The sequence below is a fragment of the Rhea pennata genome, chromosome 7, assembly GCF_028389875.1.
Source record: "Rhea pennata isolate bPtePen1 chromosome 7, bPtePen1.pri, whole genome shotgun sequence".
Taxonomy (NCBI): domain Eukaryota; kingdom Metazoa; phylum Chordata; class Aves; order Rheiformes; family Rheidae; genus Rhea; species Rhea pennata.
In genome coordinates, this window is record NC_084669.1 from 629753 (window position 1) to 643153 (window position 13401).

Consider the following 13401-nt stretch of genomic DNA (forward strand, 5'->3'; position numbering starts at 1 on the left):
AGAATGAAAGAAGACAGAAATAACACAGAATTTAAAGGGCTGAGTTGCTCAGATTGTACCAGAAAAATATTTTTTTTTCTAAAAGGTTAGACAGAATTAGTCAAGAAAGACCATTATTGAATAATGAAAATTAAACATGAAGATAAATACACATTTTAGGCTGCAAATAGCTAAAACAGAACAAGTAACTCATCTAGCATGCAGTTACCTCACAAGTAGAAGAGGCAGAAGTTTGGTAGAGAGGGAGGTAGGCACTTGTATTACTCTGTAGGCTTTGAACACCTGCTGGTGAAATACATGTAATCCATCTGCACTACAGCTTGCACCTGTGGAATCAGCAGGAGCCTTACACTGGCAATGAAGTCTGTAACCCTTATTGTACCAGTCTGGATAAGATCTTAAATTTAAAGCTGCATGACAGCTGTTAGTGCCTGTTCACACTTCATGCAGGCCATTGCAGGTGATCCAAACAGAAGAATATTATTAGTTAACTCTACTGATGTAAAAAGATTTTGAAACAGCTGGATCAGAGCTATTATCATTAGCATCTTTAAAAATAGAATTGGCACTATTTACAGAAACACTAATGATAGGAAAATGTGTGAAATCTCTAATGTTTTTCAAAGAATTATGTGTTCTTTTAGAGGGCTTATTCAAAATAAACATAGGCTTCTCTCTGTAGGCTTTCTTCTTGATGAAGAAAGCATGTGAATTTTAAGTATCACAGTAATACTCCTTTTGTTGTCTTAAATTCAGGAGTATCTTATAACACTTGTTTCCTTTGCTGTTTTATGATAAATAGTAGCATTTTTGTTTAGAAACCACTGAGGAATCTAATGCCATTTCAGGCAGTTCACTTTTTATTTACGCTGATTTTATTCAACATAACTTCATTAATACCAAGGAAATTCATCCTGATTTATACTGACAGAAGAAGAAAATAATCTCCACTCCATGCAACCAGTAGAAAGGCACAATAGGAACTGTAAATAATAGCTACCAGTAGAGGCTAGAATAAAGTGATAAACTGCAGGACCTAGGCTGGTTAATTTACATGAGATTAAGGATCAAAAATTCAAACATTATCTTTAGATTCCCTCATATTAGAATAATTAGGTAACGTAATTCCTGATACAAATCCTTTGGTTAGAAGAGTAATTGTAGAATTTATTTGGTCTGGCCTCGATTAGAATAGGAATCACATCTCCTCTTTAAATGAATGAACAGCAGCTCTGCCTGTTGAGTATCAGTGAGATTTTGATGAGATACAACACAGGTGATACGGAATATACAAAAACCTGATGAGTTTGGTTTGAGCATATGTAATTCTGTAAGTTAGAGATGATTTCCTAGCTGGTGAAATAAATGAAAAAGATGGTCTCCTGAAATCAGTGAGGAAAAAAGAAAATATGCAAAAGTAAACACAGATGGGAAAAGACAAACTCTTCCAAACGTAGATCCCTTGCTCTGCCTTTTGCAAGTCTCTCCTTACATCTGTATAAAAGACTATCATACAACATCTTTAGTATCCGTTCCTGAATGCACATTTTCATAATATTACTGTAAATTACTGTCACTGTGGGTGTGGTGGGTAATCTGTGCTGATACTCTTCTTCAAAGTGCAGTGCTTCACTGACAGATGGACATCTTTCACAGTACGTTACTATACCGGTTCTGAATACTGGTATTAGATATGTGTGCTCACTAAAAAAAAAGAGAACCCTATTTTCAGATTTTAGAAATAAAAAATGAATACAGTTCTACTATAGAAATAACAAAGACCTGTATCTTGAACCTCCAACATACTTTGTACTGTGGGCTGACAGCAAATACTGCAGCCTGAGAGAAAACAAAAGGGTTAAATTTGCCCTTTTTTGGTACTGATTTTGCACAATTAGCAGTGACTGTGGACTGGCAATCATGACCCAGTATTTTCTTGTTCACAAACAGAGAAACTGATTTGAGATAGTAAGTACTTGATCCTTCTCTCAATTTCTTTTGGTATAAAGAAGGAGACAACAATAGAGCTCTGTCTGAATTATTCAAGAGTACAAAGAGAGTTAGAATGCTAAACAAATTAGAATGTATTTGGAAGGAATTAAAATATCTAAAATGGAAAAGATTGTATAATACTATTTATACAAAGTCTTTGCAAATTAAATACAAAGTTCACCTGTACTAATGAAATGAGCAGCTGTGGTGGTTTTGCCCAAAGGAAAGACCACCACTACACAATTTAGAGTCTATACAACAAAGACCATGTTTAATGACAGCAGTGTCATTTCTCTGCCCTTTTCCTTCCATGTGTTCTCTAAAGCCAGTATTTATTTATCTCTCATTTTCCCTCCAACACAATCGTCTTTTCATCATTTGGATGTTGTCAAATGTGGTTTAAGATTACAAGCAAAACCGCTGTTTTTCCAACCGGAACATCAGGAACAATTTAGATCAAAACATATTTTCCATGGATGAAATACACCCAAATGCCATTGTTAGTGGCCCAGACTCTTAGCCATGCCACAGAAGTCTGGAGTAACTTTACTAAACTCTTTTTCTCGCATCTCTGTGACATATGATCTTTAACGGTCCTAGTATAAGACACAAGTATGGCATAACAGTCTCCAAATTTGGTATTTAGAGTAGGAATATCCTCTCCCAAATCAAAGCAGAGGAAAAAAATCAAATGAACTTATACGTGATCAGAAGTGCCTGATCTAATTCATGGCAAAACTCACCCAGTTTACTACTGAAGACAACATTCTCCCTGACAATTTCAGTATTGTTATTTAGAGGAAAGAGTAGGCATTGGGATTCAGATATGGTCATCTTTTTGAGGTAGAACATCTAACAGAAGTCACAAGATCTTGTGGCTCAGCACAGGCCTTAACTCTTGATGACAGTGCAGCTCTTGCTGCTTTGTTCTGAATAGAGAGAAGCCTCTGTTAAAAACAACACTAGAAATCCAGTTTTCTTGGCTATGTGTTAGGCAGGCCTCATGTGCAGGCAGATCTCATCATAGGGATGATCCTCATTTCCTGAGATTTTGTAGTGTTTGTTAGAACACGTATGTATGCCTATGGTTGATTTCCAAGAAAGCAAAGAAACAAGAGGATCTACTTTTAATTAGTCTATATTACTCTCAAGAGTTTTGAGTAGCACTTGGTTGTCAGTGCTCTGAATTGCACTGGTAAAAAACTTAAAAGGCCCTTTATTTCCTTCCTATTTGGATTATCCTTGTAATCTGGAAACTCCTTATTATATTTGTAATGAAGCGTAACTTAGAAAAGCTGGTTGAAACCTCTTCAATTTCCCAGGTAAAAAAATCAAGAAGAAAGGTGAAATGAAATTCTCCTCTGATGTTTGGACAATCAAATCCTTATTTCCCACTCTTTTTTTCTTACATCAGTAAATCTTGTATATTTAGCAAAAAAAAAAAAAAAAAAAAAAAAAAAAAAAGGCTATAATTCTACACCATGGATTTGATTGTCCAAATTCCAAATATTAGTGCAGAATGACAGAGAAATGACAACAGAATGGCAGATATACTGAAGCTGTTTAAAGGCACCTCTCGTAATTTGCCTACAGAATGTAATGGAAAGAAAAAGGAAGGAGTGAAATCTGATAGCTCAGAGATTTGCAACATATTTAAAACCAAAACTACCCCTAAACAAAGCAAAAATTACTGTCTTCTATAAAAGTGTTCTGTCTTTTTATCTGGGAACTATTCTTTCTGATTTCTCGAAGAAATATCCTTTAAGAACTATTCTTTGCCTTTGGGAGAAAGTTCTTAAATTACACCCTTCAAATACAACTTTGGGGCCCTTTAAAATAATGACTAACTTCTAACAAATATTCTATAAAGAGCACAATAACGAACATATATCCATTTTAAAACATAGTATAGAAGAAAGCCACATAAATTTTAAATTGAAGTAGCAGTTATGAAGCAGCAGCTAAGAAATTGTGAAAGCACTCATGGGATAACAAATACAATCTAATGGCTACAGAGCTGTCTCTTTCTTTGACAATCCGTCTTGCACTGGTGGCAATGCAAACATTAAAAATAATTTATGAGAAAATTATTTAACTAGACTTTTCATGAAACCCTTCATTTCAACAAGCTATAAAAATGGTACCATAAGCATGTTACTTCTCAACACTGAGCAAAGGTGAAAACAAGTCTGTAATTTCTTAGAGTGAATTATAACTATTTTATTGAGGAGCTCTGCTGCAATAGTGAGTTTTGTTGTCTACAAAAGCAGAAAACCACTAGAGCTAGTGAGATACAGACACTGATCGATGTGTACATTGTACGGTGTGTACAGCTTCTCCATGACATAGTACTACATCGAACAAAAATGCAGCATGAAGTTCCCGGTCAGAACTTCTCTTCCTCTTAACAGTTCATACAGCAGAACGGAACATGAGAGGATGTATTTGGGTACTGGTGTGTTGGCAGACTCTTTGGGATGGTAACGGTGGACCACTCTTCTCTCCTGTTACTTGAGTGGGAAGTCACGGGCCCAGGAATTTACTGAAGGTAATGGAGAGTCGCTCTGGGTATTTCTGGGAAAACAAGGCATGTGACATAACCGTGTTTTTGTCCCGTTTCAAAATCATGAAGCAAGTCTTGAGGGCTCTGGAGCAACAGCAGTAAGGAGTCTGGTGGGGCTGCACAGAAACGCGTGGCGTGGAGATGCAGGTTTGGAGAGGCTGGACCATTTGGTTCTGCGCATGTTTCCTGCCTCCGCCGCGCTGCTCTCAGCGCAGCCGCAGAAACGGGCAGACGCCAGTCCCTGGCCACCCTTCCTCAGCTCCGCTCCCCTGGTGACCTGCAGAGGTGACACCGCGACCAGCCTGCGCTGCGCCTGCTGAAGGTCACCGCGCTTTCTCAGGGCGTGACTAGACGGAGCATCGACGCTCCTTAAGGCGCACTGAAGACAGCTCCGGGGCTCAAAGGTGCCTCCGCGGAGCGCACAGCTTTAGCTAAGGTCCTTGTACCGCACCCGTTACGGTGACAACACACAACCATTCCAGGCCCAAACAGCCGACCTCAGGCCTGTTTTTCTTCTCCACTGTATTGAAGCTCCACATATAACATCTTCAGATGCAACGCAGTAAAGATCTCTGTAGCAGGGAAGCCTCTGAAATGCTGTGGAATCTATATATGAGAAAAACATTGATTTTCTAAGCTATCCACAAACTCAAACGGAGTCCTTATTTTATTACAATAGGTGAAGAAAAATCAGTGTGTCTCTCTTTACGTTAATAAGGTAAAAAAGCAGCAGCCGCAGATATTAGTGACTGATTTAAGATGTGCTAGTTGTGCTTTCATAAATAACCGCACGCCGTAAACGACCGAGCCGTAATGCAATCTGATTGCCTCTCGCAGTCGTCGTGATGCTTCTGCCCGAGTTTAAAGATAACTAAACTCGGCGAGACAGCCGCTCACAGCGAAGACGGCCCCGACGCAACGGCAGCCCCACGGCACGGGGGGCACCGCGCCGACCTGCCGTGGGCGCGATCCCAGGGGGAGGATCTCCTGGGACAGGCCCGCCGCGGCGCTCCGAAGCGTGAGCGGCGAAGGGGGGCGGCGGGACGCTCACCACGGCGCCCCAAAGCCTTGCCGAGGCCGGGCCGGGGGCGCACCGCCGACAGCACGCCTGGGAGCAGAAAACAGCGCTTCTCTGGGGGGTCGCCCGCACCCGGGGAGCCGCATCCGCTTGGAAATCAGCACGGCGTCGAGCAGCAGGAGGGAGACGCCCCGCTGCTCCTCCCGCCCCGGCGGGCAGGCCGGCTTCGCCCCCGCCACCGTGCAGCGGCTCCCCAGGCAGCCGCGCGCGCTGCCGGCCCCCGCGGCGGGACGCCCGGGCCTCCGCCGCGCAGGCGGCCGCGCAGGGGGCCCCTGGGGCCGGCCGCGCGCCGACCAGCGAGGCTGGCTGAAAACCACCCGAGCTTCGGCCTCTGCTTCCGGGCGGGAACGGGCGCCTTCCTGCCAACGCCCCGAGGGGGCCGGTCCCTTCCTGCCGCCCCGAGGGGGCCGGTCCCTTCCCGCCGCCCCGAGGGGGGCCGGTCCCTTCCCGCCGCCCCGAGGGGGGCCGGTCCCTTCCCAACGCCCCGAGGGGGGCCGGTCCCTTCCCGCCGCCCCGAGGGGGCCGGTCCCTTCCCAACGCCCCGAGGGGGCCGGTCCCTTCCCGCCGCCCCGAGGGGGCCGGTCCCTTCCCGCCGCCCCGAGGGGGGCCGGTCCCTTCCCAACGCCCCGAGGGGGGCCGGTCCCTTCCCGCCGCCCCGAGGGGGGCCGGTCCCTTCCCGCCGCCCCGAGGGGGCCGGTCCCTTCCCAACGCCCCGAGGGGGGCCGGTCCCTTCCCGCCGCCCCGAAGGGGCCGGTCCCTTCCCGCCGCCCCGAGGGGGGCCGGTCCCTTCCCGCCGCCCCGAGGGGGGCCGGTCCCTTCCCAACGCCCCGAGGGGGCCGGTCCCTTCCCGCCGCCCCGAGGGGGGCCGGTCCCTTCCCGCCGCCCCGAGGGGGCCGGTCCCTTCCCGCCGCCCCGAGGGGGGCCGGTCCCTTCCCGCCGCCCCGAGGGGGCCGGTCCCTTCCCGCCGCCCCGAGGGGGCCGGTCCCTTCCCGCCGCCCCGAGGGGGCCGGTCCCTTCCCGCCGCCCCGAGGGGGCCGGTCCCTTCCCAACGCCCCGAGGGGGGCCGGTCCCTTCCCGCCGCCCCGAGGGGGGCCGGTCCCTTCCCGCCGCCCCGAGGGGGGCCGGTCCCTTCCCAACGCCCCGAGGGGGCCGGTCCCTTCCCGCCGCCCCGAGGGGGCCGGTCCCTTCCCGCCCACGCCGCCCTGAGGGCGGCCGCCCCCTTCCCGCCGCCGCCGCCGCCGGCCCCTTTCGGCCGCGGCCCAGCTAGACTCGGCTGTGCGGTGCGGGGCGGTGCGGGGCGGTGCGGGGCGGAGCAGGGCGGGGCGGAGGGCCGGGCCGGGCCGGGCCGGGGCGGGCGCTGCCGCCGCCGCCGCCCCGCCATGCGCTCGGCGGGTGAAAGGTAACGGCGGCGCGGGGCGGTGCCGCCCGGCCCGGCGCGGCGCGGCGCGGCCCTGCCCGCACCTGGGGGCGGCGCCGCCGCCGCTGCCCGCCGGGGGGCGCTGCGCGGCCCGGCTCAGCCCGGCTCGGCGCGGCTCGGCTCGGCTCGGCGGGCGCTGCCGCCCTGCGCTCGGCTCCGCTGCGCTGCGCTGCGCTGCGCTGCGGCGGGCGCTGCCATGCGGGCGGGCGGCGGCGGCGGGGCGCGGGGCGCCTGAGGGCGGCGGCGGCGGCGGGCCGGGGCGCAGGGCATGCCCCGCGGCGCGGCTCCCGATGTTTCACTGGGGCAAGTGGAAGAAGAGGATGGGAGCGAGCGCCTCGTCCTCCCGGAGACCCGTGTTCGACGAGCGCGAGGACGGTGAGCGCGGCGGCCGCGCCCGCGGGGCCGCGGCGAAGTTGTTGGCGGCGCGGGAAGGTCCGGGCGGGACTGCGGGCGCCGAGGGGCTGCGGAGCGGCGGCGCGGGGAGGGGGTTCGCGGTGCTCCCGCCGCAGCGGGAGCGCGGAGGGGGCGGCCCCGGTCGCGCCGGCCGAGGGGGGCGCGGGGCGGCGCGGGAAGGGCGGCGGGCAGCGCCCGTGCGGTGGCGGCGGCCGGCGGGCCGGGCCGGGCCGCGGTTCGCCGCTCTCGGCGGCGGCGGGTCGACAGGAACAGCGAGCGGGTCGGCTGGGGGCGTTTGAACTGGAGGCTTTGCTGATTAATTCGGAAAACTTTCAATTTTGAGCCGAGCCCGCATGCACCCGGTGAGAGAGGACGGTAAACTTTGCAGATGAGCAAGCGTGGTCAGAAATCTGAATATACAAAGCGAGGTGTTCTTGAGCAGCGCTTGCAACAGCGGAGACTTGTGATGCCTTATTCTCCTAATGTTGCCTGCTCTTCACCGTTTGTTAGTGTGTTCAGAGCAATTACAGTGTTGTTCTGGTGAACTCGTATTTACTGGCACGGCATGGTTGCTATGGCGATCTCTTAAGACATTCCAATAACTTCTTCAAATAAAGAAGCCAGTTAAGACTTTAGCTTTGAGTGTGACATAATGTGAAAGAATTATTAGTCCTGACAACTTAAACGGGAAAAGAAACTGAGCAGAATGGGTTAGCACGTGAAATTTCACCTAAAGGTTCTCAGTGCTGGATATACAAGAATGAGCCTAACTGAAGTCTCAAGTAAGTGGTTAAATTAATTTTAATAAAAAGGGGGTTATGTCAATATAAGGTTAACCTCTATTCTAGTGAGTAATAACACAAAGTCCAAAATATATCTGCGTATAAATCTAACTACAAATGCATAGACTTTTAAGGAAAAAAAAATCATTACAGTCGTCGTACTGACTTTGCTAGGGTGGGTTACGAGACTACTGACTTACTGCTTCAGGTCAAGCGGATGCAGCTAAACCAGAGCATAGTTCTGGGAGGGAGATGAATCTGTTCCAGATCTGAAGCTCTCCAGAGTTGGAGAGCCGTTACGACCCGTGGTGGGTTTTCTGTGCGGTTAACCTCCCAGGTACAAATCAGTGCTTTCTCTACGCTCTGAATCTGCCCAAGTTCCGCTTCCTGCTATGGGATATTAGCATGAGAGAGAGAAGGATTTTGTGTTGTCATATTTCTGTGTTTGTGTGGTAGCAGACTGTGATCAAATCTATCCAGCATTTTCTTTGATAAATGGCATAGAAACTGAAAATCAGAGAGCTCTGAAGGTAAATGATCTATTTAAGTCTCTCTTGTGGGTTTTCTCTCAATCCTCTTCAGTTCTTTCAGCATCACTTTTGGTAGCACTGGAACTGAACTTTTTCAGGTACTGTTTTTCAGGGCAGATTCCCTTCTACTGGAAAATACCAATAAGAATATTGGTATTACTGGAAATAAAATTTCTCTTAATTGTGAACTCAGTATAGGCCAAGTGGGACAAGTTCTGTAGAATTTTGTCTGAACTAATGTGAAAGAATGGATAATGTATCTTTTTCTGACACTCGTGTTTTTGGTATTTGCTTGACTGCAGCATGCACATTTTGATGTTTCTTGTTTGCTGGTAGAATCTTTGAAATATTTTAGAGCATTTCAGAGTTATGATCCAGTTAATGGGAAAGCTGAGTTTGACAGGAGAGTGTCTTCATGCTTTCTGATTCCTTATAGAAAGCTTTAATTCATGCAAAGAGTGGTTCCCCTCACTGACGAACGTTATCTTCAAGTAGTATTATCTATATAGAAAAGTTTGTATGTGCAGTAATTGCTAAAAATGCACCAGTCCCAAGTACATGCTCCAGCTATCCATCTAGAGATACTAGATAGTTGCATAATCTGACAAAAAGTCTCTAACAGTGAGTTATACCCTGTTTCTGAACAGAGCAGGTTAATGTGTGTAACAGCATAAACCGAGCTCAGGTCTGCTAAGTTCTTTGATTGAAACTAGTTCAGTTGCCACTTTCTTGTCCAAATTTTGCATTACAAAAATACATGCAAAGCTTTTCAGCAGTAGTTCTCTTTGTAAAAATCAAACTGTAAATTGATTTTTTTGGGGGGAATGCTGTGTTTCTTAACCTACACAAAGGATGTTGTTACGTTGTTGTTATACACAACTGGAAGAAGAATGTTTGGGCTATAAGGCTGAGCATGCGTCATATACCTATACTACCTAGTAATACCGTGCTGGAATTAAGGTGACCTCAGAAAGCTTAAGTGAATCGTGTAGGCTTGTGAATTTATGGTACATGCTTAGATCATATAAGCATGTACTGTTTTCCCTCAGGAAAAACAGGTCTCTGTCTGTAAGGCCTTTTTTGGATTTGTTACTTATTCTCGTAAGAACCTTGTCACTTTATCTGTGAATGTCTTCACTGAAACCGAAGACGGCACAGTCAGGGTCCCAGGTTGCCTCTGTTTTCTGTTTGCTTGTTTTCTTCTCCTCAAAGTTATTTCCCTGTTCTGAAGTTCCAAATCTCTGCTCCAAAGCAGAGAAACACTAGAATTTCTCAACAAGGCAGTTGTAAGAGTTGCTTTTAATGTAGGTACAAAATATTTTCGCTGTCCTTCTGGGAAATTATCAGACATATTTTTGTTGACATTTTTAACCAAGAGGTAAAACCATCATTGTGAAGCCAACAAGATTATTTTGGCCCAAATGTCCTTGAAGTTAGCAAAGTTGCTAGCAATTGAAAAATGTCTGAGTAACAGAAAATACTAGGAACTCTTACACTTGGGGTTATTAGCTGTGCTCACAGTTAGGTTACGTGAGGGAAGGGGCTAAAATTACAGCATGATGCGTCTTGATATGCAGTTATACCTAAGAAAGATTTAAAAAGCGAGTTTTGGTTATGGATCCTCCTGGATCAAAGTGGCTTACTAAGAAAGAGGATATAAATATGAATAAAAATATGTAAAGCCATCTGGTGCTATCAGTTGAGCTGTTCTTTCGCTCATTTAAACTGAGGCGATGGGTCTGAGGCCTTTTTGCCTGTCGTGCCACATCAATGCAGTGCCAGCTGAAATTAGCCTTCCAGCTGATTTAAGGGGGTTTAATGCTGCAGGCTAATTATTTTAATCATAATTAGTATTTTCTCCTGATCCTGTGATTGCCAGCCCCTTCTTTGACTGCTTCTCTACCAATGTGCTTATGGCTTTTTTTAAGGGGAGCAAATGCAGTTTATTTTATTTGGTTTAAAGTCAACTTTTTAAAATAGTTCCCAGTTTTACAGTTCACAGGTGTGAACAGCTCTAACACTAATTTAGTCTGACTAAAATGTATGCTATAGCATTAGTCCTCAGATTGGATGAAATGAGCATGGAAGTTTTCTTCTTTAAAAATAATCAATTTGAAATTCTTTAGCTCAAGCAGTATTAGGAAAACTGATCAAATTGAAGTATGAAAATAAAGGGTATTACTGGTTACAGCCATTCTCTTTGAAGAGTAAGGAGGTGCTTGTTTTTTGTACCTGGGTACCTAATTCTGCTTTACAAGAGGGCTCGACTTTGGTATCCGCGGATCCCCTTTTCCTTGCTCTGAGCACCAGGAGCTCCTAGACCTGTGCTGAGCGCAATCCGCGTGGCCTCTACCCGGAGAAGCATCTGACAGGGACGTAGTTTTGTTTTGGTTTTGTTTTTTTTATAGAGGGCAGCTCCTTTTTGGAGGTTTATTCATCTTTTATATCTACAGCGGAAACATACAGTGTTTTAAAAGAAAATGAAGGAAGCCTTTCTCCTTAAAGGGGAAGTAATTAAAGTGTTGTCAAGCGTCGTCATGGCAAGGCTTCTGTTTTTCAAAGGGGCCTGTGGAAGCTCCTGTGGAATTGCAAATCCAGTGTCACAGAACTACAAGGAATGGACTGCCTGGCTCTTGAATGACTCAGCCTTGGTCACGCTGGACTTGAGTAATTTGGATGGTACTTACAGCTTTCTTCTGTCAGTTTTGAGAGAGGCATCTAGAATATGGGCTGACAAAATCATAACACTGTCATGGACTCGGTCTCTTCCCATACCTGGGAGTGTTTATACATGTAGCTCTAAAAGTGGTATAACTTATAAGAGTCCAGCTTTAAGAATAGCCATTGCAAATTCTCAAGCTGAGAAATACTATTCTGTAAGAGCATATTTTCATGGTGAAGTAAAAAGCATCTTAAAAACGTTTTCTTAGCCATTGAGTTTGTGGCAGTTGAAGTAGTTCAGCTTCAGGAATATATTGGGCACAGAAGACTCTTCAGGTCTAAGTGGTGTTTGAGAAATGGTACTTCCTTCTCCTCCTTGGGGTCGTGGCAGAAATTTACAGGAGTCTGAGGAGGCCTTCTGCAGCTGCCACCGCGCTGCTCCCATCCCCATGGAAACCGGCAAGAAGTTGCAAAACCTGGGGTAACGTGCTTAAAATAATCTCCATTTTAATTTCAGACGAGGTACTGGCAGGCTATAGGGTTACACTCACATCAGAAAATACATCCTTATTACTACACTGTGATATTCTAGAGAGCAAAAACACAAGGAGTTTATTTCTCTGTACATCAGTCTCACGAATAATCGCGTTTGCCAGTGCTTGACCCGTGCCTTGCTCCTGCGTGCCATTCTTGGGGCCTTTGCCTTTTGAATCTGCTCTTGTTGGATGCTGCTGCTCCCAGTCAGAAGTTCAGGAAAGGGCAGAAATTCTCAGACTGAAGTTTAATTATCAACTTGAATCATTTCTAAATCATGAGTAGGTTGGAAAGCTATGCTTATAGTTCACCTTTGCTTCCTATTTTCCGATCCAGTGAGATCAAAATGTCCAGCTTTTTCAACAGTGCTAAGCATTATTTCTTAAGGTTGAGATCCCCTCTCGCCCCCCAAATTGAGACCTTAAGAGAACCAAACAGGTGTTTTGAGACTGTCGGTGCTATCAGAGTGGCAGCCCTGCAGGAGAGCAGGGACGGGAACAAAGCCTCATTTGAGTCTTCAGCCTCTGCAGAGGTTCAAACCTGTGTGTTGTGCATCTTCCGTAAGAGCCTAGCTGCTCAGGGGAAGGAACAGGAGTCAGGAATCTTTGGAACGTGGAAACTTTACGTAGTTTAACTATTTTCTATCATGTACTTACTTTTTCGCAACATCTTGTTTTGTGCAGAAATAATTCAGATGTTTGTTTCTGTGAAACGAAGTGGAATGTTGTTGAACAAATGCATCCCTCAAAAACTGCAGTCAAGTAATGAGTGATTTACATTCCGTATTTTTGCAGATAGAGATTTATTACACTGCTTAATTGAGTAGTGAGAAGTACAGTTATGTAAACAAAGAAGGTCCGGTATGTGAGCAGTAAGATTAGCTTGTTAGATTTTCCTTCTGTGTTAGCATATGCCATGCCCATACATTTTGACTTTAGCAAATACCCCGAGCTGCTGTGCATTTGGTTAAGTACCAGTCACGTATCAACACCGGCAGAGCCAGAGTGAATCATACTTACGGAAAAGACAAGAGTCAATTCCTGTTTTCACTATAGTTAGCCACGGAGGTAAATCACTGCGCCTGGTTTGCTCCAGTTGCAAATAACTCAAAATTACAACAGTAAGTTAGCTGTAACTGGTATTTGGTTTCCTTAAAATACAGTGAAGTGGTGTGACGCTTTAAAAGTCCTGCTTCAGCGGAAAGCGAGTGTCCTCTTCGTCCCGTCGCTTCACTGAATTGCATCTTACTGTTTTCCGATTAAAACCCTTGAGTTGCCAGGCAGGACCTTTCGCTCCGGGCAGAGGCACAGCGGGGGTCAGAGCTGACGGCCCTCCCCGCTCCGTTCCAGGGCGGAGGAGACGGGCTGTTCCAGAAGATGACAAGCACACGTGAAATGTGATTTCTGAAGACTAAAACTGTGTTTGTCTCATTAGTGGATCTTGTATACCTA

At 46.9% G+C, this 13401-nt stretch overlaps 1 protein-coding gene across 1 annotated transcript in view; it reads left to right on the forward strand.

The window, feature by feature from the left end:
* Positions 1-7288: 7288 nt before the first annotated feature.
* Positions 7289-13401, forward strand: part of STK32C (serine/threonine kinase 32C) — a 110015-nt gene continuing 103902 nt past the window's right edge. The window contains exon 1 of the mRNA XM_062579954.1: positions 7289-7425. Coding sequence (XP_062435938.1) covers positions 7341-7425 — 85 coding nt within the window. The 5' untranslated portion in view covers positions 7289-7340. The remainder of the gene's footprint in view (positions 7426-13401) is intronic.